At 43.4% G+C, this 27,314-nt stretch overlaps 1 protein-coding gene across 5 annotated transcripts; it reads left to right on the plus strand.

The window, feature by feature from the left end:
- The first annotated feature begins 95 nt into the window (after positions 1 to 95).
- pik3c3 (phosphatidylinositol 3-kinase, catalytic subunit type 3) lies at positions 96 to 25,930 on the plus strand. 5 transcript variants are annotated; one of them, XM_069189063.1, is made up of 26 exons: positions 96 to 486; positions 1,400 to 1,588; positions 1,774 to 1,917; positions 2,956 to 3,085; positions 3,740 to 3,766; positions 5,743 to 5,829; positions 8,507 to 8,602; positions 10,860 to 10,931; positions 12,268 to 12,372; positions 12,513 to 12,605; positions 13,018 to 13,203; positions 13,558 to 13,700; positions 14,938 to 15,034; positions 17,570 to 17,634; positions 17,975 to 18,080; positions 18,258 to 18,374; positions 18,608 to 18,739; positions 18,881 to 19,009; positions 20,272 to 20,341; positions 20,925 to 20,989; positions 21,204 to 21,288; positions 22,292 to 22,366; positions 22,850 to 23,018; positions 23,224 to 23,314; positions 23,671 to 23,796; positions 25,580 to 25,930. In XM_069189063.1, the coding sequence occupies exons 1-26, from the start codon at positions 419 to 421 to the stop codon at positions 25,592 to 25,594; spliced, it is 2,682 nt and encodes an 893-aa protein (XP_069045164.1). In that variant the 5' UTR covers positions 96 to 418; the 3' UTR covers positions 25,595 to 25,930. The 5 variants fall into 5 exon arrangements, with proteins under 5 accessions (XP_069045164.1, XP_069045167.1, XP_069045165.1 ...); XM_069189066.1 differs by having other exon boundaries at positions 14,938 to 15,025; XM_069189064.1 differs by having other exon boundaries at positions 97 to 486; positions 14,938 to 15,025; positions 17,567 to 17,634.
- Positions 25,931 to 27,314: the final 1,384 nt, after the last annotated feature.

The raw sequence follows: 27,314 nt of genomic DNA on the forward strand, positions 1-27,314 counted from the left end.
ACCGCCCCTTTGCTTCCTTCAACCAATCAAACAGTTCAGCAGACAGGAAACAGGGACTCAGTCCAGGAATGATGAAACAATAGCAGAACATTAGGATCTATCTGTATATCCACGACACTGGATGGGCTCGGCAATGATTATGTTTGTCTTCGAGTGATTGTTATTTTTCCTTTTTTGTTTTCAGAAGTGATAATTACAACATGGCTGTAGGGACGCAGAGCGTTTCCTCTGAATAGGATTGCCACGAAGAAGCGGGGGTTTGTAGAGCACACAAACAGTACCGCACGCTAAAAGAGAGACGGTCCAGAAGGACCGACTGTTGCGGTAGTTTCGGTGCTAACAAACCGCTGCTTTAGTAAATACAGCGGGAGTCTTACATCGGGTGCTGGGTGCTTTACGAGAAACTGAAGACCCAGCCATGTCGGAAACTGACAAATTTAACTACGTGTACAGCTGCGATCTTGACATCAACGTGCAGCTAAAAATGTAAGTGTTTTTGCTGTTATTACGGGATAAAGTTTATCTTTCGTATTGCAGTTCGTATTAATTAATGATGAGGATATTATTAGTTCCGGCAGACTCGCTTGTAATATTAATGAAGATGTTGTCTTTCACAAACAATAATAACCTCGCAGGGCTGGCGGTCACGCTCTCTCCTGTATAGAACTTCTATTAGAAGGAAAGCAAATCCAAATCCAAAACAAGGCATTTATCGGCCCTTTAAAGATGCAAGAAAAGTAAGGTAGATGTAACTTGCACAACACTGTGAGTTCTCCAAAGGTTTTTTTTACACAAGACGCAACTGCTTGATTTCCATACTCAATGAGAAATTCAATTAGCTTTTCCCATAATATTGTTAAGGTCAAAAAAGTTATAAACATGATACTGCAAAGTGATTGTATTTCTTTTCTTTTCTGTGGCTGTGTGTGTGAGAGGAGTATTGCAGTATTGACCCCACAGTCCCTGTCTCGGTTCACTGTGTCAGTATTGACCCCACAGTCCCTGTCTCGGTGCACTGTGTCAGTATTGACCCCACAGTCCCCGTCTCGGTGCAGTGTGTCACTATTGACCCCACAGTCCCTGTCTCGTTGCACTGTGTCAGTATTGACCCCACAGTCCCCGTCTCGATGCAGTGTGTCAGTATTGACCCCACAGTCCCTGTCTCGGTGCAGTGTGTCAGTATTGACCCCACAGTCCCCGTCTCGATGCAGTGTGTCAGTATTGAGCCCACAATCCCCGTCTCGGTGCGCTGTGTCAGTATTGACCCCACAGTCCCCGTCTCGATGCAGTGTGTCAGTATTGACCCCACAGTCCCTGTCTTGGTGCACTGTGTCTGTATACAGTGTTAATAAGGTTTTATTTCTGTACAGTAAATATACCTTGGTTATCTCTCCGTCAGAGGCAGTCTTGAGGGGAAGAGGGAGCAAAAGAGCTACAAGGCTCTGCTGCAGGACCCCATGCTGCGTTTCTCGGGGCTGTACCAGGAGAGCTGCTCTGATCTGTATGTCACCTGCCAGGTGTTTGCTGAGGGCAAGCCCTTGGCCCTGCCTGTCCGCACGGCTTACAAGGCCTTCAGCACGCGGTGGAAGTGAGTATGCACTGGTAGGAAGGGGTGTGCGTTGGGCTTTCAGATCCTGACTTGCCCCGGTGGGCACAGGAATCCCATGAGACTGAAGAGCAGAGGTTTTCAGCAGCTCTGAGCGTGCTGCGTGCGGTACCCAGCCCAGGCTGGGCCGTGGGTGAGCGTGAGTGAGTCCCTGTGTGTCTCTGCAGCTGGAACGAGTGGCTGCGCCTGCCGGTGAAGTACCCCGACCTCCCCCAGAGCGCGCAGGTGGCCCTGACCGTGTGGGACGTCTACGGGCCGGGTCGAGCCGTGCCTGTGGGGGGCACCACCGTCGCCCTGTTCGGGAAGTACGGGTGAGTGCTCCGGAACCCCTGGGCCCGCTGTACGGCGCCCTGCACGGCGAGGAATAAAACACGCCTCCTCACGTCACAGACAAGGCCGTTTTTATCCTGTGTCTTTCACTGTCTGAAAAGGCAGGTGGCATTTTTCTGCTGAAGCTGTAGTAATTTAAAGCCAAAACTAGAGCTGGTCAGTGAAGAGCTATCTAATAATATAATAATAATAATCATCATCATCATCATCATCATAATTTAATAATAATAAAATAATATTTTCCATTAATAATAATTCAAGAATAATAATATTAAAAATACTAATAATATTTGCTGTTTAATGGCATTGTGAGAATAATTTGGTAGATTTTAACCAAAGTTGAAAAGCTCCCAATCTATATGGTTTATTTTATTTTTAATTAACAAAATAAACTTGATTCCACAATGTATATCAATCTTACAGTGAGTACACTCTCTAACACTGCATAGGATTATTACTTAAAGTTGTAAAAAGTTCTTTAATAGTTATAAAATATTCACAATTCACATGTGGGCTGGATTTGCATTCTGATAAACAGCTACCAATTGCTTTCGTCCATGCCTTTTCCCTGTCCCAGCTCTGAAACTGTGGTCATCCAGTCCTCTGCATGAGCTCAAAAGAACAGGTTTTCCCTCCCTGGTCCCTGTACAGGGCCCACAGTCCTTTCCAGTGCTCCCTCATTGTGGACAAGCCCCATTTGGCGACGTCGCCCTGAGGTTTGCAGGAATCCTCTCCTCCAGGTCCTTCACTCCCTGCTCTGTACTGCAGTTTGTGCAAATACGGGTTTTGTGTGTTTGGTTGCTGCTACACTTGTGACGTAGATGCTCAGTGCTTTTTCACAGGATGGGCAATCATGGTTTCGAGGATAGTTTTGTGTGGCTATCAGAGCACAAAAGTTTAAACTGTTTAGCAGTAGCGGTATGAAGGAAACATGTTTGGTGCATGTTTAGTGAAATTAGAACCACTGATTTTAATCTTTTATTAATCGGATGTTTTTCTTCCCTCTCCCTTTCCCTTAGGATGTTTCGTCAGGGGATGCACGATTTGAAAGTGTGGCCAGGAGTCGAGGGGGACGGCTCTGACCCCACAACGACCCCGGGGCGCACTAGTAGCAGTCTCTCTGAGGACCAGATGGGACGATTGGCCAAGGTGGGGCCCATACATAGTGATTGATGGCATGGGAGGTAGTTATTCATAACGTCAGAGTGAGTTGTGCCTGACTGAAGCAAATTGATGGGTTTAAAAGAGTTAAGGGGCAGGACTGTGTGGTGGGTGGGGCCAGTTCATCTACAGGCTGGGTGGTGGGTGGGGCCAGTTCATCTACAGGCTGCGTGGTGGGTGGGGCCAGTTCATTTTAAAAGGCTAAGATGTGAGTGGGGCTATTTCATTGACAAAGGATGTGTGGTGCGTATGGTAGTTCCAAAAGGTGTATGGATGAATAAAACTAAAATTGAATTGAATATGAATGAGTTCATATTTCTAGGTCCCAGTACAATCACAAAACCCGTGTGTTTTAAATGTGATGTATAAACTTTAAACCTTTTGTCTTTAGGATTAGTGTTTTGGAAAGGGCATGTAGACTTTATATCAGCAATGTACCTGTAAAGTAATTGGAACTGTTTTTGGTTTCTAAATTTATGAACCATTCAAGCATTTCAGTCCTGCAGTAGCATTCAGCCAGTCCTCCTCTCCCTGGCCCGTGTGTAGTGGGGCAGGTGCCTCTCAGTGGGGGGTGTTTGTGTTTAGCCCCCATCAGGCTAAAGTGAGGGTGTTCTGGAGACTGACTAGCTTCTCTTCTCACAGCTCCCTGATCTGGAGGTGCTCAGTGATGTGAGTAAGAGCAGGGGAGGTCTCTAGGCTAAGCCCTTTCCTTGCTGTGCATGGGCTCTTTGTGACGGGGTGTGGATGGATAGTGTGTGTATAACAGCAGTCTTCACGTAGCTTCTTTGAAAACACTGCACAGAAACGCAAAAAGATTTATAGAAAAAATGTATGTAAACTAAAGCAGGAAACAGTAACAATAAGAAAAGAGGGAACAGAAATTACATTTGACCTGGCATGTCTGTGCATTGCAACCTGAATGTCCTAACACCCACAGAGCATGGGCGTACAGAGCTAACCAGAGCCCATAGCAGAGCAGACGTGTCAAGTACCTCCATCAGAGAAGCTGGGACATTTTGATGGATGCTCGGCATTTATGTTATCAGAACATAACAGAGGTTTCGCAAACAGGAAAGTCTGAAAGTCACGAAAGAAAGGTAGTTGACTTGACTGGCAACACATCTTTTGCAGGAGTACACAGGTCTCTTGCAAATGCATGAACATAGTCCTGAGGGACAGTCAAACAAATCTGTCATACACCAGATGTTAAGTTACCCTCATGACCTTAACAGGTTTTGATATAAGCTGGGACTGTTCTTGAGGTGCCTGTACAACACTCCAGGCACTTCACCCTTGCCTGGCTGAGGCAGCAGGAGAAATGTGCTCACATAGGTCATCTCCCACATGCTGCTCTGAGGAACAGGAAAGAGATGGGCGAGGAACACCTACCAGTGTTTACCTCACTTTCCGCTTCTTGTTAAATTTTAAAAGGTTGTTAGCGCTCGTTTGAAAGCTAAAACTGGGTTAGTTTCTAACAAGAAAAAATGTCAATAATTTAACCAAAGACAAAAAAGAGATTATACCCATAAGTGTATTGGATCTTGAAAATTATGGGTCTGTAAACAAAATTGACACTGTAACAGCTGACCGTTTGTGTCTTAAATTTGCATCCAATGTTAATTTTGATTTACTACTACTGTAGCGTAAATGACCTAATCAGAATTAATGCAAATGACCGCCCTTACTGGGAGAAAGGGGGAATGTTGCCAAGGTAGGAAAAGAGATAAAGAATCTACACTGTGTTAGAGATGAAGGGGATAATTTACTTTGAGCTGTTAAATTCTAGTCCATTTCACTCCTTTTAATTCAGATATATCATTGTTGATCTAGCCTGGGTAATTTTGCCTTTGGCTAGCCTAATTCAAACCTGACCAGTTCAGTCTAATCTAATCACATCTGATCAGTCCCATTCCAGTAGGTGAGCCAGGATATGAAATACCTCCATCTGAGTTACACAATCAGATCGGTTTGTACATCCTCAGCTAATAGTCTGTTAGAAACCCAGCAAGCCAGTTTAGCTGAGTGGCTGCTTTTCATCTGTGACTTTCTCAGAGTTATTGTAATCCAGCACAGGGGTTCAATGCTTTAGATGAGTTATTACTTGGGGATGTGTGTATTAACACTGTGGCGTTTAAAGATATGTTTGTCCTTCCTGGTAGAGCAGATCTGAGGGTAGGGCTTTGCTCATCAGTGCTGTGCAGGGGGAACCTAACACACCCATCGAACAGCAGTTTGATCAATTTCAGGTTTTACCAACCACAAGCTCTTTCCTAGTCAAAACCGGGTACTGGCTATGCAGACTTATTTTATTTTGACAACATTTTTGAATATTGATGTTGATTTAGAAAGTTTGAAATAAACTGATATGTGGGTGTACTATATTAGTATATTATGTTAAAGGGTGCACAGCTGGTAAAGCTGAGATGGATCAGACTGCTGTGTTTATAGGAGTCTTGTGTCAGGCCCTGCGGTGCTGGTTTGCTGCCGTGGCATGCTCAGAGTAAGTACTGGGACAGCTGTGCTGCACAACCTGCTCTTGCACACGTCAACCACCACTCGCGCTCTCTTTCCTGCCGTCCTGCCCTTGCCCGAACCTCCTCTGCCTCTACCCTTTATAACCTCTGTCCTGCTCTGCCCCTCTCCAGCTGACGAAGGCTCACCGGCAGGGTCACATGGTGAAGGTGGACTGGCTGGACCGCTTGACCTTCCGGGAGATTGAGATGATCAATGAGGTGAGCTGCCCATTGGTGCTGTCTGTCCATATGTCCCTCTGTGGGAATGGGAATCCTCCTCACTACCCCCCAGTAACTCCCCGTTGGAAGTATTTCGGTTAGTATTGGCGTATCGCATGTTACTACAGCTTAGTTACTAAATTGTTCAACTGAACTTCTTCAAGAGATGATCCATTCCTCAAGGTGCTGGAGTGCAGGTGTGATCTCGGACACATGTCCTTCCCTTTGCAGCAGTGTCATTCACTGGTTGAAGAGTAAAATATGTTGTAGAAGTCTAAACTGGGATTATCACTTTGAACTTAACAATAATCATGATAAAAATATATTTTATTTCTGTAAAAACAGTATTTTATTTGTCAATACAGTTTTCCCCCCTTGGGACACTTGAACAAACCGAGAGAGTAGAACCTCTATTTTGAAAGAGCAAAAGCATTGGGACAGGTGTCTCTTGTTAGTTCAGGTGTTTGTTGTTGGACAACACACTTTGACTTCAGTGTCACAATGGAAACCAAAGAACTTTCTGTTTAAGAAATTACCAGCATTTAAGTGAGAATATTTGAAAAACTCGTTACAACTACAGAATAGAAACCAGGCAGAAGAAACATCGGCAATATACTGAAGAAGAAAGACACCACAGGTATAATTCCCCGAACAGTTTACAGAAGACAGAGGCAGCAGGATTACAAACACAGCACCACAAGATAAGCACCAAGAACACAAGATATTAATTTTATTCTAATAAAACTTATGATTATTCTAATTTTATTCAGCAATACAAAGATGGGGCAGTGCAGTTTTGGGCCAGTGACACCAAGATAAACCTTTTCCAAAGTGATGGGAAGGTAAAGTGTGGAGAAAGAAAGGGACTGCAGAATGATGGTGACCCAAAACATACAGCCGCAACCAAGGAGTTAATGAGGAGAAAAAAGTGGAAAATCGTAGACTGACCATGTTAGTTTCCAGATTTAAATAAAATTGATAATGCCTTTTACAATCTGAGGAAAACACTGATGTCCCAGCAGCCCTGTTATTGTCTCAAAGGGAAAAGCAGCCAAATATTACATTTTACAAATCAGCTTGAAGTGAATGTGCCCCAGTACTTATGGTCACCTGGAATTACTGGGTAGAACACAAAGTTTTTTTGTTTTAATGTGATCAAATGTATACAACAGATTACCCAAAACCAAATATGTATTGTGTTTTTTAATTTTTGTTTTAATTTCATGATAACAAATAGAAATTACTTGACTGGGAAGCAGACATAAGTTTTGATTTTGCTCTCCCAATGCCTTTAACACTTATAGCTCTTTTAAATTCTGTAGTTTTGTGCCCTTTACAAACAAGACACACTTAACTTGAGCAACTTGAGAAATAGGGTGCTGTTGGTGGTCATGTGTTACCAGAATTATATCCTCATAAAACAGTGATGATTGCAAAATAACGCAATGTTATCTTGTAACAGCACAATAATAATTATGAAATAATCAGGCACACCAATTGCATGAACACCGACGAAAAGTACACAAGAATCCATGTTGAAATACTGTTTAATATGGTGTACCTCAAGATCAGTTGCCAGCCAGCAGCCATGATGCTACACAATCACATAGCATGTATTGGGACCACATGTCGCGGTCTCACTGTTTGGTCTGGAAATCTCACCTATTTGTAGTCTAGGTTGATTTTCAAAAACTTAAGTAATGAACATAAAAATTGAAATTGTTGTATAAACTTGCAATTCCATTAATTAACCAACGTACATGAATAAAAGTAACCATCAGTACAGATAGTATGCAATCACAGTTCTTGACGGAAAATCTCTTGCATTAGGATTTGGACCCTTGAGAGCTGTTATACAGGGTTTCCTTACAGCTGAATGTCGTCTCCTTACGTCACTTGCCACTTAAATTTCAAAGTGGAAAAAAGACTTATTGCCTCAATGAGCACAAAATAATAAACGGCACGTCAATAGCAAAAGGAACACTCTGATGGCTTGATACTGACAGAAAAGAGAATATAGCAACGTGTTTCAAGCACAAAGCTCTTCCTCCATATTCTTCTTTCTTGGTTGGCATCATGTGTAGCCTACATCTTTGATGAATCCTATGTAATCAAACTAGTTCTTGTGGTCAGATAATGTCCTGTTCAGGATAGTATTGTGTAGTTACAATAATAAGATTGCTTGTTAGTTCGTAAACTAGTACATTAATCTTGCCTTTGTAGCTAGATAGTAGGTAGCTACTGTAGATGGGGAGTGGAATTCACCACCTGGCCTTAGTTTTTTCCCCATGACATTGAAAAACTTCTGTAGTAATGAATAGAGGAAGTGTGAATAATTATCAAGTCAAAATCAGGTCGTGACACCCACTTGCGAATAAGCTAATTATAAAGATGAATAGTTGCACCCTCTACTGATGGGGAATAAAACACAGTGTGTGCTTGTCATAGTTTACGATTTCTTTATTCACTGGGACAGCTTGGAAAAAGGCCCTTTCTTAAAAGTTCATTACTCTTCCAGTGCTCAGATTACTGGGGCAGTTTCTGGCTCTCTCTGCCACATGAGGGAGGTGTCTTATGGTCCAATCAAAGCTGCTCATCTGAGATCTCTTCTCCTTTTCATTGTGTCCTGTTTATTATGACTTGAGGCCACCTTTATCCTACTTGTCTCTGTCTGCAGAGCGAGAAGAGGAGTTCCAACTTCATGTACCTGATGGTGGAGTTTCCCCGTGTGAAGAACGGAGAGAGAGAGTACAGCATCGTCTACTACGAGAAGGTCAGGGCTCTACAGCATTGCCTACTGCTCTGCTTGTCTGTGTCACATGAGCTTGTTGATTGGTTTATGCCTTCTGACGTGCTGCTTACCACTTAATACACTGTTACTCCATCAGGCCTCACTGTTACTTATCTCGCTGTTATTTATTTTATTACTGCCGTGTGTTTAGGATGTCTTTATGGCTGTACGTTGTATATTTTTATTGTATATCTTTAATTGAAAGAGCTAACCAAAGCAAATTCCATGTAACTAGTTGTTATGGTAATAATGTATTGAATTGAATTATGTGCTGTAAAGTTTCTAGATTGTTTCATTCTGTTAGCCATTTTGAGCAATCTGCCCAAACACTCTGTATAGAGCAACATGTAGGCATTTGGAAGGGTCCTTCAACTGGAAAAAAAAAATATTATGGATAACACCGGCTTCAGTGATGCTAATAATGCTTTCAGTGCTCTGTTGTGGAAAAGATAACTCTCAGGACACAGGGTTAACGGAACTCATCTCCTGTTTTGAAACTTCTGTTTTCTTGTCATGTTGTTTTTAGTTGGTGGTGGTTTAAGAATATTACACAGTGAAAGCGCTGCTCGGTATGCAGTATGGCTTTGACTAGAGCTAACAGATTGTGATTGAGATGGCTGAGACTCTGTGTGTAGGATGATAATGAGGCCCTGTGACCTACTGTGTTAAAAAGCAGTTTTATTTGGATGACCTGTGTGTGCTCTTGTGTGGTTTTTTTGCAGTTTTGGACAAGTAGTTTGTTTTGATGTGATTCTTCTATCTGTGTGTGTCTGCTCACAATGATACGGTTATACAGTTGAATGCAGAAGTTTGGGGACCCCTGGTCAAGTGTCATGTTTCACTGACTCTCTAAGTGAAAAGAAGTTAACACAACCTCTGCCGGGTACAAACTTAAACATTACGTATTTTTTTGCATTTTGATGCACAATTACTGTTTATTTACTTAATTTTAACAGATTTTAAAAAATAAAGCAGTGAATGTGGCATGTGCAAAAATTTGATTTATTAATACTTTTTTTTAAGGCCTCAAAACTTGATTGAGTCCTTAGGCCTTAAGTTAAGCCTGGTGAAGACAATTCTAGAGTTGAATAAATACTCTGACCCTTCTAACCTCTCGGGATGTTGAGATATCATTAAGAAATGGAAGTTAACTAGAAGTCAAGGCAAGATCTGGAAGACCCAGAGAAATCTCTGATAGAACTGCTTGTAGACTGGTCAGGAATGCAAAGAAGAACCCCCATATCACAGCAAAGGACCTGCAGAAAGGATTAGCTGACAACACAGTAGTGGTCCACAGCCTGTTGCACAAAAATTATCTGCATTATAGAGTCATCAGAAGGAAACCTTTCCTGCGACTTCATCACAAAAGCCAATGTCTTAAGCCAGAAACATTTTGGAACAAAGTGCTGTGGACTGATGAAACAAAAAATGAACTTTTTAGCCACAAGTACAAAAGATACATTTGGAGAAAAACAGGTGAACCTTTTGAAGAAAACAACACCTTGCAAACGGTTTAAGCATTTTTTTAGATTATTATATTTTGGTGTTGTGTGGCAGCCATTGGCACAGGAAATATTGTGCAGGTGGAAGAAAGAATTGATTCAACCAAATAGAAAAAAAATCCTAGATGATAATGTCCCAGAACCAGTGAGAAATTGCAGCTGAAAAGAGTTTGGATATTTCAGCAAGACAATGATCCAAAACTTACCTCAAAATCAACCATGAAGTATAAACAGGAGGGAAAGATTACGGTTTTGGAATGGCCGTGACAGTCCCCAGACTTTAATATTATTGAAAGTCTGTGGGGAAACCTCCAATATGCAGTGTGTGCAAGCAAGAACATTTCTGAGGTAGAGGAGTTCTGCAGGGAAGAGTGCGGAAACAAATCCTAAATCAAGAGTAGAGACTTAACTAGCTACAAGAAATATTTAGACGCTATGATTTCTACCAAAGGATGTGTTCTTCAGTACTGAGTGGCAGGGCACCTGAACTTTTGCACATACCACATTCACTGTTTTATTTTTTCAATCTGTAAAATTCAGTAAATAGGAGTTGTGCATTAAAATGTGCAGAAATATGTCATGTTTAGGTTTGTGCCCTGCAGAGCTTGTGTTAGCGTCCTTTCATTTAGATAGTCAATGAAACTTGCAGTTTGACCAGGATTGCCCGAGCTTTTACTTACAATTGTAAGCGCTGAATGGTCAGTTATGGTACAAACTTGATGGCTCTCTTCCAACAGGACGGCGATGAGTCTGCTCCTCTCCTCACCAGCTCTGAAATTGTTAAGGTGCCTGACCCTCAGATGTCCATGGTAAGTGTTTATGCATCTCATGTGACATCTTATGTCACTCTGTGTCACTCTTTTAGTTCATTTTCCACTTCCTTTTATATTTTGCTCTTTTCAGGAGTGGAAGCAGTTTGAAAGGTCTTGTAAAGTTTGGTCGTCATTTTCGAACAGCAATGCACAGGGTCTTGCTGTGTGTGAATTTCTTTAGTGGGAGCTAATATAGATGCCCACTGTTTCTGTCATCAGTCTGTGGCTGTGGTGCTCAGTCTAGGCCCTGCTGTTGCACTTCTCTGTTCGCAAGCAGCACACTACAAAGTACAAATGACAAAAATTGGTGATGGTTGTACCAAGTTGTACTTACAGTGTATGTCTGGGCCTGTGGCAGAATACTTCAAAATCTGTAGCTACTCCCTTCCTACTGTCTTTCTGCAAACCTGCAGTTTCTCCATCAGGAGCCAAAAGCTTTTCTCAAGTGTTGAATATAGAGTAAAAAGTGTGGGATTTAAAACCAGGGCAGTTATGCTCAAGCTTTGAAATCGACTAGTCAGATCTTAAAATACCATGTTCAGTTTTGGTCACTGCACCACAGAAAGTATATTATAGCCTTGGAATAAAAAAAGCAATAAGAATGATTCCTGATCTCAGGGGACTGTCATATGCAAACAGTTTAATGGAGGTAAAACTCTTCTGTGTAGAATAAAGGAGATTGAGAGGAGATTTGATCCAAGTATATAAGATCCTAAAGGGTGTAGATAAAGTTAACTCAAGTAATGATTTCTCATTCAATAGTGAAACATAGACCTGGGCTTGCAAATGCAAATTCATTTAGGAGAGAGTAAGATACGCCAGATGGTGGAGGACCAGCCGTTGAGCTCTTTTTAGAACTTGCTGGATAAAGTATTACTTCCACTTGTCTGTGAAACAGTCAAACAGCCAGTGACGGGTTGAATATCCTCCTTTTGTTTGCATACTCTCTTACATTCTTATGCATCAGAGTGCCAGATTTGTGTTTTTAGTAGAAAGAAACCAGGTGTGAGTTATCAAAGATCTTATAAGCACCGTGAGGTAAATGTAACTCTTTGTTCATTCATTTATACTGTATGTCTGTTTCCAGCCTGTAAAAATCAGCAACTCATTGATGCTGGAATGAAAAAGTAACACAATGCTAGAAGGTTCGTGTATTCATGTTGTTCTCATGATTCTGGCACTATGAGATCTGTCGTGGTTGGGTTTTTCTCCGACATGCTGTCACTTTCTTTCACCTTGTCTCTCTAATTTTGCTTTCTTCCAATCGCCAACTTGCTGTCGCTCTCTTCTTTCTGCTCCTCCCTGCTCACTCCCTCTCCCCGGCTGTCTGCAGGAGAACCTGGTGGAGAGTAAGCACCACAAGCTGGCTCGCAGTCTGCGCAGTGGCCCGTCTGACCATGACCTGAAGCCCAACGCTGCCACCCGCGACCAGCTCAATGTGAGTCTGTGCAGCGTATCTGAGGGAGAGGTCCCTCTGGGTGTGGACCTTCGGAGACAGTGTGTGCCTGTGACGCTGCAGAGTGAGTTGTGTGTTTGTGTCTATGGTGTCTCCCATCATCAATGTGTCTCTGGTTTTAGATCATCGTCAGCTACCCCCCCACCAAGCAGCTGAGCTCGGAGGAGCAGGACCTGGTCTGGAAGTTCCGATACTACCTCACCACTCAGGAGAAGGTCAGGACCTGGAGACAGACTTGACTATCCCTGTCTGTCTCGCAGTGGACATACTCGCACCTGTCCTCTCCTCATCTCCCAGTGGACGTACTCGCACCTGTCCTCTCCCTGTCTGTCTCTCAGTGGACAAACTCACGCTTGTCCTCTCCTTGTCTCTCAGTGGACAAACTCACGCTTGTCCTCTCCTTGTCTCTCAGTGGACAAACTCACGCTTGTCCTCTCCTTGTCTCTCAGTGGACATACTCACGCTTGTCCTCTCCTTGTCTCCCAGTGAACACACTTGCTCTTGTCTTCTCTCTGTCTTTCAGTGGATATACTCACTCTTGTCCTCTCTCTGTCTCTCTCTTAGTGGACATAATCTCTGGACTCTGGCGCTCTTTGTTAATATCCCGTCTCGGCTCTCTTCCCCCAGGCTCTGACGAAGTTCCTGAAGTGTGTGAATTGGGCACTGCCTCAGGAAGCCAAGCAGGCTCTGGAGCTGCTGGGCAAGTGGAAGCCCATGGATGTGGAGGACTCCCTGGAGCTGCTGTCCTCGCAGTTCACCAATCCGACTGTCCGCAGATACGCTGTGGCCCGGCTGCAGCAGGCTGACGACGAGGTCAGGGGTGGGGCCAGGCTGTCGAGGTTCAAGTCTCAGCCAACAAGCATGCGAGCGAATGAGTGTGTCTCTATATATATCTACAACCTTTGCAAGTGGCAGTAAGCAGAAAGTCTCCTGAGCTCTCCTGGGATCATCAGAAATAAACCAGTTGTGTGGCAGGGGTGATGCTTTCTGGTATCCAGATTTAATTGCCTGATATTTTTAGAAATATTTACAAACTATTATATTTCAGAGTTTTGAATCGGATCCCAGCAGCAATAGGGAGCCAGGTGGGAGGAAGAAAAATGTTGGTGAACTACTGAATTTTATATTTGGATTTGGAAATTACATCTCTTGGTCTTCTTCTCCCAGGATCTGCTGATGTACCTGCTGCAGCTTGTCCAGGCCCTGAAGTACGAGAACTTCAATGACATCCTCAGCGGGCTGGAGCCTGGGAGCAGGAAAGACAGCCAAGGGGGCCTGGAGGAGAGTGGGACACTAGGAAACATCGACAGGTAAGCCTGGCAACAGGAGAATCAACCATGGGGGCTCAGGAGAGCGGGACACTGGGAGATATGAACAGGTGATAATATTGACCCAGCAGTGAGGGCATTGAAGAAGGTACACAGGGATTTCTACACCATGAGAGGAATGCTCTGCATTATCAACCCCACTGATATTGTAACTCCATCGAAAACGAAAACGATCACTTTTGTCACTTTTGAGAAGGAATTAGACAGCAGACAAGCTGCTGTCAGGAATGCCAAACAATGTGTATAGGGCTGTGCTCATTATACCCTTACCATTGCTAATTAATATACAGAAGAGAATAATATAATATTGGGTTCAACTGAAAAGCAGAACTCCTACTACCACAAGGATCTGCTGAAAAAAGCTGAAGACAGAGGAGAGCCCCCTCAGCCTTTTGGGTTTGAAGCTCTCTGGCCTGAGCCAGGTGGAGACCTGCACATAGAAACTGAACAACACAGGCAGATTTGGCTGCTCGGAGAGGCAAGCTGTGTTCCCACTCCCAGGAGGGAGAAGCAGAGACACAGATGCACTGCAGGAAGTGCAGAAAAGAACTCATGGATTTGAGAACCCTTTTTCCTTATAGCAAGTCAAATCCCTGAGTTCACACACTTGCCAAAATCAGAAAGCTATAAATTACTGGGGAAGGGAGAAGGAAACACAGCTGGCAGCCCACTATGTGATCTCCTGTCACAGCCTGAGGAACAGTGAGCGATCCTCTGTGATAAACATATGTCACTGTTCTAAATGTTTACTAATTGCTACTGCTGCAATTCACCAGTTATGCCAGTAAAGCTCTTTAAATTTGAGAGAGAGTGGAGCAGAGGGGTAGAGTCCCCAGTGCAAGGTGAGCCCGGAGAGAAGGAGAGAGAGGAAGGAGAGTTGATGGAATAGACGAGGATCCTAGGGGAGTATAGGACATGGGGCAATTATCTGCCAGGCCGAACAAGATGTTAAGCAAGAACACGGTAATGCAGTTCTACATGTTTATTATTTCATTTTGTGTCTTTAATATTTTTCTGCTACTTGTCAGTATCTTCCAGCTGTATGGCAGGATCACCATACACCTTTCCCTGACTTGTCACCTCAAGAAGTATTTTTGAGTATTTTATTTCTGCTACTCGAGATGTAGCAGGCACAGGGCTGCATACTGTACGTCCTGAGTTCTTGGCTCATGTCTTTTTCTATGTTGGAGATCCTTTATCCACGGCTTCTGTTTCTCAGCTCTCAGATCCTGTCTGGTCCTGCCCCCATTGGCACTAGCGCTCCCACCCAGAAAGGAAAGGAGGCTCAGGACAGTGAGAGTCTGGAGGTGAGGAGGGTGAGGGTGACTTCCAACAACAGCTTCTGTGTCTCTGTTTGACAGGGACTGTTTAAACAGCCATATGTACTGTATCTCATAGATATTAAGCGTCCAGTGTTGGCCTAATGCAGGGATCTCTAACCCTGGTCCTGGAGAGCCCCAGTCCAGTGAGTCTTACAGGTCACCCTAAATCTGGGATCTCCAACCCTGATACAAGAGAGGCCCATTCTGTGGAGTTTTATAGCTCACCCTAAATCGGGGTTCTCCAATCCTGGTTACGGAAAGCCCCAATCTAGCGAGTCTTGCAGGTCACCCTAAATCTGGGATCTCCAACCGTGGAGAGCCTCTGTAGGTCACCTATAAGCTATTGATCAGTCAGTCAAGACATTCAAGAGAATGCTGGTCCTTGAGGGTTGAAGAGTACTTAGATTTTAGTTCTAAATAATCTTGACTTAATAGAGTTGTTCCATATCTTTAGAAATTGGATATCTGATGGTATTCAGACCCTGCTATATTGGCGCTGTCTGGGAACAGGGCTGGAAATGCATGTTTTAAAATGCAGATATGGGATCTCGGGTCTGAACTCCTCAGCACTGAAAGCAAGCTGGATTTTTTATTTTTCTCAGATTTAGACAATACAGTATCAAAGTTGTATATTAGGTATGAAAGACTTGATATAAGCATTAACAAATGAAGTACATGTACGAAATGAATGAGAATAATATTTTCACATCCCTCCCTGTATAATGATACTGAATTTTTTTGTCAATCTGTTTCTTGATGTTGCATTTGGTTGCACTGCAGACCTTATACAGTGGTGTGAAAAATTGATTTCTTATTTTTTTGCATGTTTGTCACACTGAAATGTTTCAGATCATCAAACAAATTGAAATATTAGACAAAGATAACACAAGTAAACACAAAATGCATTTTTTAAATGAAGGTTTTTATTATTAAGGGAAAAAAAAATCCAAACCTACATGGCCCTGTGTGAAAAAGTGATTGACCCCTAAACCTAATAACTGGTTGGGCCACTCTTAGCAGCAACAACTGCAATCAAGTGTTTGCGATAACTGGCAATGAGTCTTTTACAGCGCTGTGGAGGAATTTTGGCCCACTCATCTTTGCAGAATTGTTGTAATTCAGCCACATTGGAGGGTTTTCGAACCTTAACTGCTTTTTTAAGGTCATGCCACAACATCTCAATCAGATTCAAGTCAGGACTTTGACTAGGCCACTCCAAAGTCTTCATTTTGTTTTTCTAAGCCATTCAAAGGTGGACTTGCTGGTGTGTTTTGGATCATTGTCCTGCTGCAGAACCCAAGTGCGCTTCAGCTTGAGGTCATGAACAGATGGCCGGACATTCTCCTTCAGGATTTTTTGGTAGACGGCAGAATTCATGGTTCCATTTACCACAGCAAGTCTTCCAGGTCCTGAAGCAGCAAAACAGCCCCAGACCATCACACTACCACCACCATATTTTAGTGTTGGTATGATGTTCCTTTTCTGAAATGCTGTGTTACTTTACGCCAGATGTAATGGGACACACACCTTCCAAAAAGTTCAACTTTTGTCTCGGCAGTCCACAGAGTATTTTCCGAAAAGTCTTGGGGATCATCAAGATGTTTTCTGGCAAAACTGAGACGAGCCTTTATGTTCTTTTTGCTCCGCAGTGGTTTTTGTCTTGGAACTCTGCCATGCAGGCCATTTTTGCCCAGTCTCTTTCTTATGGTGGAGTCATGAACACTGACCTTAACTGAGGCAAGTGAAGCCTGCAGTTCTTTGGATGTTGTTGTGGGGTTTTTTGTGACCTCTTGGATGAGTCGTCGCTGCGCTCTTGGGTAATTTTGGTCGGCCGGCCACTTCTGGGAAGGTTCACCACTGTTCCATGTTTTCGCCATTTGTGGATAACAGCTCTCACTGTGGTTCACTGGAGTCCCAAAGCTTAAGGCTTTATAACCTTTTCCAGACTGATAAATCTCAATTACTCTGTTTCTCATTTGTTCCTGAATTTGTTTGGATCGCAGCATGATGTCTAGCTTTTGAGGATCTTTTGGTCTACTTCACTTTGTCAGGCAGGTCCTATTTTAGTGATTTCTTGATTGAGAACAGGTGTGGCAGTAATCAGGCCTGGGTTTGGCTAGAGCAATTGAACTCGCTTTCCAAAGATGTGATCAACCACAGATGATTTATGTTTTAACAGGGGGGGCAATCACTTTTTCACACAGGGCCATGTAGGTTTGGATTTTTTTTTTCCTAATAATAAAAACCTGAAACATTTCAGTGTGACAAACATGCAAAAAAATAAGAAATCAGGAAGGGGGCAAACACTTTTTCACACCACTGTATGTATCACAGAGTTAAAGGACTCAAGCGTTACTTCTGTTTCTTATTGTCTAAGATCTGATTATATCATTTAGCAGCTGATTGTAGAAGAGGTAGAGTAACTCGTGCAGTTTCTGTTTTTAGGTGGAACAATGATGTAATTAATACTCTGAGAGTGTTTAATTGATGCATAGTGTCTAACAAACATTACGTTGTGTGTTACAGCAGGATCTGTGTACTTTCCTCATCTCCCGTGCCTGCAAGAATTCCACATTGGCCAACTACCTGTACTGGTGAGAGCAGAGCACTGTGCTGTGTGGTGTTGCAGTGCGTGTTACAGTGACAGCAGTGCACTTTGCTGTGTGGTGTTGCAATGTGTGTTTCAGTGACAGCAGCGCACTGTGCTATGTGATGTTACAGTGACAGAAGAGCACTGTGCTGTCTGATGTTGTAGTGTGTGTGTATTATAGTGATAGCAGTGCACTGTGCTGTGTGGTGTTCCAGTGCAGGGAAGTGTGTGTGTGTGTTGGTGAGGGCAGCAGTATCAGGTGGCATCAGGAGAGCTGTGTGAACCAGTTTGCATGAAATTGCATTCTGGGTAGGCTGCAATATGCTAACTGTCTGTGTCCACAGGTATGTAATTGTGGAGTGTGAGGACCAGGACACTCAGCAGAGGGACCCCAAGACCCACGAAATGTACATCAACGTCATGAGGCGCTTCAGCCAGGCACTTCTCAAGGTCTGTCTCTCCTTGGTCCCTGTCTCTCTGTGCAGACGTGTCTGCAGCTCAGACTGAACCCCAGACATTACAGTAATACCATCACAGCACACTCATGCTTTTCTTTCTCTGTCCCTCTCTGGTGCTCTTGCCTTCCTCTTCTCCGTCTGCCTGACCCACTTGCCTCTTCTCTCTCAGGGTGATAAGAGTGTCAGAGTGATGCGGTCACTCCTGGCAGCCCAGCAGACATTTGTGGACCGGCTCGTTCAGCTGATGAAAGCCGTGCAGAGGGAGAGTGGCAACAGGAAGAAGAAGGTGAGCGTGATGGTGCCCTTCGGTGCCCATGTGGATGGTTGGTGTTGCACACTGGGAATGGTTGGGCAAGGAATCATCTTGACAACTTGGAACAGGTTCATAGTTGAAGAGTGAGGACACATGGTAAAAATCACAGTCATTGTGATGTACTTTCCCAGTGGCACAATGATAATTACTTTTGCACCCCAGCTTGTGTATTGAATCTGTGTCTAAGTGAGAGTCGTGTATTCCAGACGGAGCGTCTGCAGGCCCTGCTGGCAGATAATGAGAAGGTCAACTTGTCTGAAATTGAACCCATCCCTCTCCCTTTGGAGCCGGGGGTGCGCATCCGGGGCATCATCCCTGACACCGCCACGCTCTTCAAGGTACGAACAGTGAGCCCGTTTCCCGTGGCCTGCCTGTCTCGGGCAGTGTCGTGCTCGTGAGAATCATTTGCTTCCTCTCTGGTGTTGTCGCGGTGGCAGTCCCAGGCTGTCCTGACTCTCTTTCTGCTTGTCCACGCTCAGAGCGCCTTGATGCCAGCCAAGCTGATTTTCAAAACGGAAGACGGGGGTCGCTATCCCGTCATCTTCAAACATGGCGACGACCTGCGTCAGGACCAGCTCATCCTGCAGATCATCTCGCTCATGGACAAGGTCAGGACAGGACAGAGCCTGCTGCTGGAGCGGAGAGTATAGTTAAGGGGGGCATTCTCCAGCTGCGATGATGTAATTAGTGAAATACAACAGGGATAGTATTAGGACCACAACTCTTCTAATTTCTAGAAATGATCTAGGTTCTGCATTCCCCCCCCCCACAATAAAGTGCATATTAATACCCAACTGCTGAATTTGCAAACCTAACCTTATCCATCTCTCATGTGTTTGAGCTATTTTTGTACTGCTGCTGATGCTGCCTTTGTGAGTTGGTAGCTAAAATGAAATCTATTGCTTGTATCTTGTACCCCATCCCTTCATCCGTGCTCAAAGCTCATAGCTTCCCAATTGTTGATCTGTTAATTAATCTCATCACTGAGTTGCTGAACTTTACCCTTGTTCCTGTAGGTTTAAAACTTGATGTTATCATCTCATTTTTTAAAAAGCACACATAAACCACACCAAGCCTCAAATACTCAACTACTGTCTCAATTACAGTTTATAGTTTCTTTTATTGAACAAATTCTGGAACAAAAAATTGGCAGCTCAATTACATGTCAATGGCTTTTTTGAACCTTTGCAGTCAGGGTTTAGCCAGAGAGACAGCACTAAAACAGACCTTGTTAGCTGTTGACTTCTGACTCCAGGACACCAAATATCCTTCATGCAGCTTTCTAAACAGTCAGTCATGCCATCTTACTGGAGCTCATGGAAGAAATCACTGAGATTTCTCTTCACTGGGTGTGTATTTTTTAACTGCCAAGAACCAGTTTATTAGTCTTGGGTGTTATAAATCTGATGTTGCACCAGGGGCTCTCTGCACAGATCTTTAATAAAAATATTTACATTTAGCTTTTTGGCCAGATTATTCTCCATTATGGGCTTGGGTTCTTGAGTTTCACTCGGGAAAAGTGTAGAAACTGCATTTTCTCTGCAAATAAATCTCTCTGAAGTTAAGATCGGCAGCACTTTCCTAACTAAAACTTCTGACACCTGAAGAAGGCTCCATGGCCGAAACCTTGTGTTTTCTTTCTTCTCTTTTCAGCATGGAATAAACCTATTACCTGTTCCTTTGCTAACTAAAACTGCTCTGCGTAGCATGTTCCTCCTGTCCTGGGTAGTTTTCACTGATTCCCTTTCCTCCTTTAAGGTTTTCATGTTCACATCTATGGCACTGAACAGTATAGTTTGCAATAAAGGTGCAATAAAATAATCAAAGCAAATCAAATTGTAGTCCTCAACCTCACCCTTCTCTCTTCTAGCTGCTGAGGAAGGAGAATCTGGACTTGAAGCTGACACCATACAAGGTCCTAGCCACCAGCACCAAACATGGTGAGACCCGTGACACACCATGCGGTTCAAAGTGTTATCAGACTTGCAGTCCAGGACCACCCTTTGATTTAGCTCCTAGTCTACAGCTGAAGCCATATTGTTGAAGTCTATACCCTGTCTTCTCTGAAGGAACCATAGATACTAAGTGTATCAAATGGGCTAGATGGGCCAAATGGTTGCTACTCATTTGTAACCTTTCATATGTGCTCCTTTAAATTGATATTCCCAGCCTGTGACCCTCCAGAGACGTTTATGAATTTCTGGAAAATTAAACTTAATCCTCTTACAGCATGCATGCTTTTAGGAACAGTGCTGCAAACATAGTTTAACATGAGAAGAGTACCTCCCTTTGGTCACTGTGGGTTTTTATTGGGAATTACCTTTAGAACTAAAGGCTCCCGAGATAAACGGAGACTATAAGTAGCCAGTGCTTCCAATGTCTGTTTCAAGAGAAGAGCATCAGGATGTCAGGGTTGTTTTGGGCTTGACTGATCTAAGTTCAGTTTCTCATCCAGAGAATTGCACAGTATTCGATTGGTGCTGTTTCCTCTTTGTGAGTTGGTGTTTTTGCTCCTGTTCCCAGGGTTCATGCAGTTTATTCAGTCAGTCCCTGTTGCTGAGGTCCTGGCTACTGAAGGAAGCATACAGGTACAGTTACAAACTATCTGTATGGCTCTTTGTCAGTTCCTGCTTTTCCTCACTGCTTGCTGACCCCTGCTGTTACCTACAGTCTTCCACTCTCTGCTCCTGCCTAACCTGCCAGCCCTCATGTTAATACATCTTCTACCAGTTTAATCATTTTCTAATGCCTCCAGTCTAACCAGTCACAGCCTGTCTCTCGTCCCCCCTCTGATCTCTGCAGAATTTCTTCCGGAAGCATGCTCCTAGTGACAAGGGGCCATATGGAATCAGTGCAGAGGTCATGGACACTTACGTCAAGAGCTGTGGTGAGTCTCCCTAGTGAGCCTGCACTCACACATCCCTCCTCTTTATCCCTCTTGAGACCAGCCTGCCACAGCCTGGGCCCAGAGGCATGTTATTTATCACCTCTGTTCTCAACGACACATTTGTGCACGTGCAGAGAGACCAGTATTCACATTGTCCCCACCTGTACAGTTGAGCCACTGTTTCCCCTGTTAATGTGTCTCTGGTGTTTTATCTGTGCCTCAGTATAGCATGACTGAGCTTGTCAACATCTATTCTTGAAGTCAGAAGTGTCTCTTGTCCCATCTCTGTTGTGAGCCTTGCTGGTGCCCAAGCACAGTGTTGCCACCCTGTAACCTGGTCTCACCTGAACACTGGGCCTGGATAGGGATCCGCTAAGGAAAAATTGGTCGCTCCTGTAAATTATGTTTTTGGACTCACAGGTGGTGCTCTGTCCAGAATCTGGACTAAACTTTCTAAAACAAAGCCCCCAGTATGATGACCAGGACCAGTGTGCTGTAGGAGGTACAGTTGCTTTGATGAGCCAAGGTCCAGACTACTTGGTCATTAAAGATCCCATCACACTTTTTGAAAGAGTGGAGTGGTAACAGTGGTGTCCTAGTGGAATTCTGCTCTGGGTTTATTCAATCTGGTCTTTGTAAAGTTCCCTTTTAGTTGAACAGTTTATCACTCCTCCCCATAATCTTCTGTGCGGTGCGGCTACTGGTGAAGAATGACCTTTGTCTGTTGCTCAGGTAGGACTGCTGGTGCAGAATTGCTGCTGTGTTTTGTCCAGGTGGAGCTGCTGTATTTTGCCCAAGTGGGTCTGCACTTCAGTACTGGATAGTGGGTCCCCTGGTATAAGTAATGTTTTTTGAGATCCTTTGGGTTTTAAACAGCTATATAAATACAAGGCATCAGTATTTTTATATTATTATATGAGGACATACATAATATATTAGGTATGTATTTGATATTTGAACTGCTCTGTCTCTAACTCTCCTGCTAATCCACTTTGTCCTACAGCTGGATATTGTGTAATCACCTACATCCTAGGAGTGGGAGACAGGCATCTTGACAACCTACTGCTCACCAAGACAGGTTTGTCCATGATCGTCTTCACACAGCATCACACTAGTACATTCGTAGACAACCTCCTCACACTGACAGACCTATATAATCACTGACACACCTATCCCCACACAGACAGACCTGTGATAGTTACTGATAGTTGATCAATGATAGTTACTGAAAGACCTGCACACATGTTCATACCTGTCCTCACACTGACAGACCTGTACATCATCACACTTGTGTACTCACTGACAGTCCTCTATACAAACTGTCAAACCTGAATGCATGTTGATGCTATATTGAGTGTAGAGGGACAGAGTTGAGTTTGTTTATTGCTTAGGAATTATGTTTGACAGATGCTGTCTCACTGTTCAGAGGAACAAAGTCAGTAATTAGAGTAGTACAGAACCAATTTGTGAGGAAGAGTTTATCAGTTCTGGAGAACAAAGATCATGACCCACCTAATCTCTCTCTCTTTCTGTGTTTTTGTTTTGTTTTCTTAATATTCAGGCAAGCTGTTCCACATTGATTTCGGATACATCCTGGGACGGGACCCCAAGCCGCTACCGCCCCCCATGAAGCTGAGTAAGGAGATGGTGGAAGGGATGGGTGGCATGCAGAGTGAGCAGTACCAGGAGTTCAGGAAACAGTGCTACACTGCCTTCCTGCACCTGCGCAGGTACACACACAGCCATCTGCTGACAAGGAAGGAGCTGTCTTACAGCAAACTCTACCGTACCTCTACAGTAAATGCACACAGAAGGTCACAGACACTGCTTCACACACACCGCCCTGACAATACTGGCCTTATAGTCAGACTCCGTATGATTCAGAGGTGGTGTCCAGGTGTGATTGAGCTCGATTCCCTCCCCTGTGTCTCTCAGGTACTCCAATCTCATCCTCAATCTCTTCTCTCTCATGGTGGACGCCAACATCCCTGACATCGCCCTCGAGCCCGACAAGACTGTTAAAAAGGTGAGCTGGCAAGAAACTCTCCTGTTTTAAGATCATAAGAACGGTTCCAAAAGTGAGGAGGCCAATAAGCCCTTATACTCATTTTTGTCATTAGTTGCTGATTGATCCAAGGATCTCATCATGCTGTTTCTTGAAAGAAGCCAAGATATTAACGTCATGGCTGGGTAGCATGTTTCCAACTCCCACAATCCCACCCACATTCATGGATGGGTTTTATAATACAAATTTGCAACTGTTTGAATTGGGGTGAGGGGTGGTTTTATTGGCAGATGCCAATGGTGAGTGATCTATGTTATTGGAGGATATGAATGAGAAATGAGCTAATCTAACTGATTTGTGCTTTTGGCCTTACACAGGTGCAGGATAAGTTCCGACTGGACCTGTCCGATGAGGAGGCGGTGCACTACATGCAGAGCCTAATAGACGAGAGTGTGGGGGCGCTGTTTGCTGCCGTGGTGGAACAGATCCACAAATTCGCCCAGGTCAGCACTCTGCGTCTCTCTCCTGCAGTTGTGTTCCACTGTCTGCATCTCTGTGTGGGCCTGCATGTACCCGAGGGTCTGCGTGGGTACTGCTGTGTATTTCTGCGTTAATAACTTTGATCTAGGCAAAACGAAAGCTTCCGCCCAGCCGCCAGTCTTGAAATCCAGAAGCATCATTGGATGGTCCTGCCAGTGTCTGTTATTAGGGGGTGCTATCGGTTATCCATTAGCATCTGTTAATTAACACAGGAACATAATTAAAATGTAAGGCTTTTCCAGAAGATAGAAATGTATCAAATTTAAAGTTGCTTGTTCTTGAGTAGCGTGAACACACTAATTGCTAGTACAGTGCTTATCAGGGAATCATCTTCTCACCATTTGTCTGTCTGTTGAGTTTTCTTTTCATAGTGTCACCTTTCCACACATGTTGTTCAAAATGCCATTAGAGGTGCCCAGCGTCTTTCACTATAGCATATTAATTGAAGCATTCAGACAGGTACAAAGGAACTGGGATTGTGAAAATGTGCTATTCAATACTCTGCCTCAAGCTGATAACAGATGCTTTTCCCTGCTGCTACTCTTCTCCCCTTGGCCTGACCTGCTCACAGACTGCAGATGTCCACCCAGCTTATGTGCTGCAGAGCTCAACCAAACCCCAGTGGCCAGTTTTCAGATGAGTAGCTGCTAAGTAGAAATTTCAAGCTGAAAAGTAAACAGAAAATAAACCATTTTAGCTGCAGAAGCCCTTGTGGTGACAGGTGTGTTAACTGTAATAATATTTGTGAGCAGGTCATCCTGGGTTTACATCCCTGGGTTAAACGCACGTCATTTTCACCATTTCTGTGAAAAGCCAAAAAGACGCCTTCACAAACATTTATTCCTGTTGTGAAACTGCAGAAACATGTAGGCAGGCTGTTTCCTTGTCTTTAACTGTTGAAGAGAATACATTTATGATGACTTAGCAGTAAGTATACATATTGTTGGTTTGCTTTTACTGTTGGTTGATCTCTGAATATTTAAACATTAAAACCCCAAATGCTTTCAGCCTATGCTTACGTTTGAATTTGAATTTACACAGTAATTACTCAGTTATGTGTTTCTTGTTCCTATTTCTTATGTGATATTAATTCATTTTGACCTGACAGTGTTTACTGAGTGACATCCAAATACAATCCATTGGACCCAATGCCATTTATTGTATTTTTAATGCCTCTCAGTATAGCTAGACTTCTGGCCCTTTAAGAGCAATCCGTATTCTGCCAATTACTATTAGATTGTAATCTTGCTTGGTTTCAATGCAATAATTCGCAGTTTGGAAAATAGAAAATTATAGTCAGTTTTAACTGATTTTTCATTAAGCGTTTGTTCTGGCCAAACTCCAAAAAACAATTATAATTTAAAATACTGCATTTTTCAATAAGTGTTCCCCACATCTTTGATATGAGAATATTTGGTTTCTTGGGGGTGGAATTTCCACTTTCCTCTACAATAGCAGGCCATGTACTGTATGAAGTACACATGATATATAAAATGACATCAACAGAGTCAGAAATCATGGCAATATTTGTGTGTATATTTCTGATCTGGACAGCATTGTACAGTATAAAAAAAACTGAGACTCAATGGTTTTAAGCAGCAAAGGCAAATGTCCAGAATCCAGAATTATCAAGATCCTTACTCATTCAAACCCCAATAACTTACCTGTTCCCAAATGTGTGGGGGAAGGCTGTCTCATCCTCCCCCTGGAGGTGACTGATGGCACTGCATTACTTTTTTGTTGCAGTACTGGCGCAGGTGATGAGTTGCTTCAAGAAACAGACTACACTGAGGGACAGAAAGCTTTGCTGGACTGGCTGAGACTGCCCAAGATGACCAAGATTCTCACCTGGTTGTCTGGGATGATCAGAGAGGAGCACAGAGGCATCCCCTTAAACTCTTATAGGGAGGACAGATGAGCACAGCATCCTCTCCAGACATTCGCTGTCCTGCTCTGAAGAGTTCTAGTGCTATCGTGTGCAAAATACTGCACTGTTATTATAGGCATGATTGTATCATTATGTACCTATTTTTTAACAGGAGGGTTCGAGTGTTTACTTCGCCACATTGCCAAATAAATCAAAGGTGATTCACTAGCCTCTTTACTAGCAGGTGGGTCTTTTGTTTAAATGTCAGTGTGTTTTGTCAGAGATGTTAATCGACGGAGCTGTGAAGCTGATATCCTGGTTTCTTTCAAGAAATGGCTGGATCGTGCGATCATCCAATGCTAACTACCCAATGGGCTAGATCGGGCAAATGGCCTCCTCTTGTTTGTAACTGTTATGATGTTCTGCATCAGCAACCACACTACAGAGCAGGTCAAGTGGAGAAGTGAGAATGAAAGGAGAACTTTTGATAGGCCAGACTGGATGAATCCAGATCAAGAGTTTTGCCAGGACACCAGGCTTCACACCCATATTCTTACGCGCTATGTCCCTGGTCATCATAGCAATACAGAACAGTGCCCTTACTGGTCTGACAATGCCACTTACAATATCATCCTGATTATTATTTGGAGATCCCCATCCAAGTATTGACCAGTCTCAGCCTAGCTCAGCTTCTGAGATCTGAGGAGATCAGGCTCCAGGGTAGTAAATGATTCATGATTAGGGGTCGTGCAGTGAGCCTTGCACATCAAATTCCTGTTTAAAGAAACGGGTCATGAAATATGCACAGTTCTACTCACAGGAGATGAAACACTAAAAAAGATGCAAATAAATATTATGAATATTAAGAAAATTGCCTTTGTATTTTGGGTTCCTAGTGACTCTGTCAGACTGAACTAAGTCTGATATACACTTCAGTAATAGTGACAGTGTTCATCATTCACACTGGTGCTCAGTCTTCAAATGCCAATGTTTGCCTTGGCAAAGGTTTAATAATTAATGTGTTAATTACTTTCAGTTACATGGAAAATTAAAAATGAGGAACCATTCCATCTCAAGCTGTGCTGGGAGTCATGTGACCATCACTCAGTGGAATTTTACAGTTTTTTAGACTGGCAGGTGAGGCACGTGTTTGATTTCATTTGGGGCTTAATCTGCAGGCTTTTCTCATTTTAAAGTATTGGCATGTTTACAGATGGACACAGTCTGGTTCTTTTTAACGTTCATTCACAGACTTAAAACCCAGTTAAACCAGTTCTTACAGTACATTGCAGCTCACTCTCAGCTCTTACTCCAGCACTCTGGACAGGGCTGCTCAGTCGGCAGTATACGACTCACATGCATCTTCAATGCTGGACAGGAAGGGCACTGGTGACCAGAGTACTGATTCAGGTGGGCTGAGTTTATCATTTATCTGGGTCCTGGTCAGTAACGTCCCTACACAAGCAATTCACCCCAAACCAACACTCAGAAATCGAGGCTTTACACCCACTTTCTATGTTCATTATTTGATTGTCTTATCCAGGATGGCAGATATTTAATTTTATTAGCATCAGAATATGCATTTAAAAAATATATGTATGTGTGTCTTTATGT

The sequence above is a fragment of the Lepisosteus oculatus genome, chromosome 1 (genome assembly GCF_040954835.1).
Source record: "Lepisosteus oculatus isolate fLepOcu1 chromosome 1, fLepOcu1.hap2, whole genome shotgun sequence".
Classification (NCBI taxonomy): Eukaryota; Metazoa; Chordata; class Actinopteri; order Semionotiformes; family Lepisosteidae; genus Lepisosteus; species Lepisosteus oculatus.